Source organism: Poecilia reticulata, linkage group LG18 (assembly GCF_000633615.1).
Source record: "Poecilia reticulata strain Guanapo linkage group LG18, Guppy_female_1.0+MT, whole genome shotgun sequence".
Lineage (NCBI taxonomy): Eukaryota > Metazoa > Chordata > Actinopteri > Cyprinodontiformes > Poeciliidae > Poecilia > Poecilia reticulata.
In genome coordinates, this window is record NC_024348.1 from 22,009,380 (window position 1) to 22,010,419 (window position 1,040).

The 1,040-nt window shown below is 53.9% G+C and overlaps 1 protein-coding gene across 1 annotated transcript in view; it reads left to right on the forward strand.

Annotated features, from left to right (window-relative positions):
* The window catches only part of LOC103480945 (nephronectin), an 8,597-nt gene extending 7,629 nt beyond the window's left edge, over nt 1–968 (forward strand). Inside the window, exons 8-11 of the mRNA XM_008436143.2 lie at nt 47–145; nt 217–403; nt 492–576; nt 716–968. Coding sequence (XP_008434365.1) covers nt 47–145; nt 217–403; nt 492–576; nt 716–802 — 458 coding nt within the window. The 3' untranslated portion in view covers nt 803–968. The remainder of the gene's footprint in view (nt 1–46; nt 146–216; nt 404–491; nt 577–715) is intronic.
* The last annotated feature ends 72 nt before the right edge of the window (nt 969–1,040 follow it).

The following is a 1,040-nucleotide window of genomic DNA, read 5'->3' on the forward strand; positions in this document are numbered from 1 at the left end:
GTTGCTCTGACTCTGTCGTTGCTCTGACTCCGTTGCTCTGTTGCAGCGGCCGGTGATCTGCGCTGCAGCTTCAGTCGTGGCGTCTGCAGCTGGATCTCTGAGCGAGACGGAGATCTGTCCTGGGAATCTGTAGACGCTCCTGCAGGTAACGACACCTGGACAGCAGCAGGTCTGTGGAGCGACATGAGCCCAGAGTGATTCTGCCTCCTGGCCCAGGTGGGCGGTACCTGTCGGTCCCGGAGCTGAAGGAGGGCCAGCGCAGCGTCCGAGGCGCCCGATTGGCCGTCCAGATTCTCCCTCCGTGGAACCATGGCGACGCCTGCTTCTCCTTCTCCCATTGGCTGACGGGGCATCAGGTGGGAGTCCTGCAGCTGTTTGTCCGCAAGAAAGGACGGGACCAAAGGTACCGCCGTGGCCGTGACCTCTGACCTCTAACCAGTCTGCTGCTGGAGGGTGCTGGGTGGAAGCTTGATCCTGATTGGCTGTTTCAGGTATGGCTCCGCCCTCTGGAGCCGGACAGGTGGACAGGGGTGGAGGCAGACGCAGGTTACCTTGGAGACGCAGTCAGTGGACAAAGTAAGTTACATGATGATGATGATGAAGATTATTATAAATATTCAGAATTTGATCAGAATGATGATGATGATGATGATGATGATGATGATGATGATGATGATGATGATGATGATGATGATGATGATGACGACGTGTGCAGGTGCTGCTGAAGGCCGAGCGAAGACCCGGACGAAGAGGCCAGATTGCAGTTGATGATGTCACACTGAGACGAGGGGCGTGTCGATGACATCATCAGCGGGATATCATTTAAAGGGCCGGTCTGCTGTTTTCTGATTGGTTAGAAACGTTTCCATCTCTGGCTGCAGATCTTGATGCTCAGATCAGATTTATTTATGTTTTGTTTGGTCGTTTGCATTACTTTTAAAATGTCGGCCTCCTTCTGACCTCAGAGTGACCTGAGGTCAGAGTGACCTGACCTCAGAGTGACCTGCTGACCTCAGAGTGACCTGAGGTCAGAGTGACCT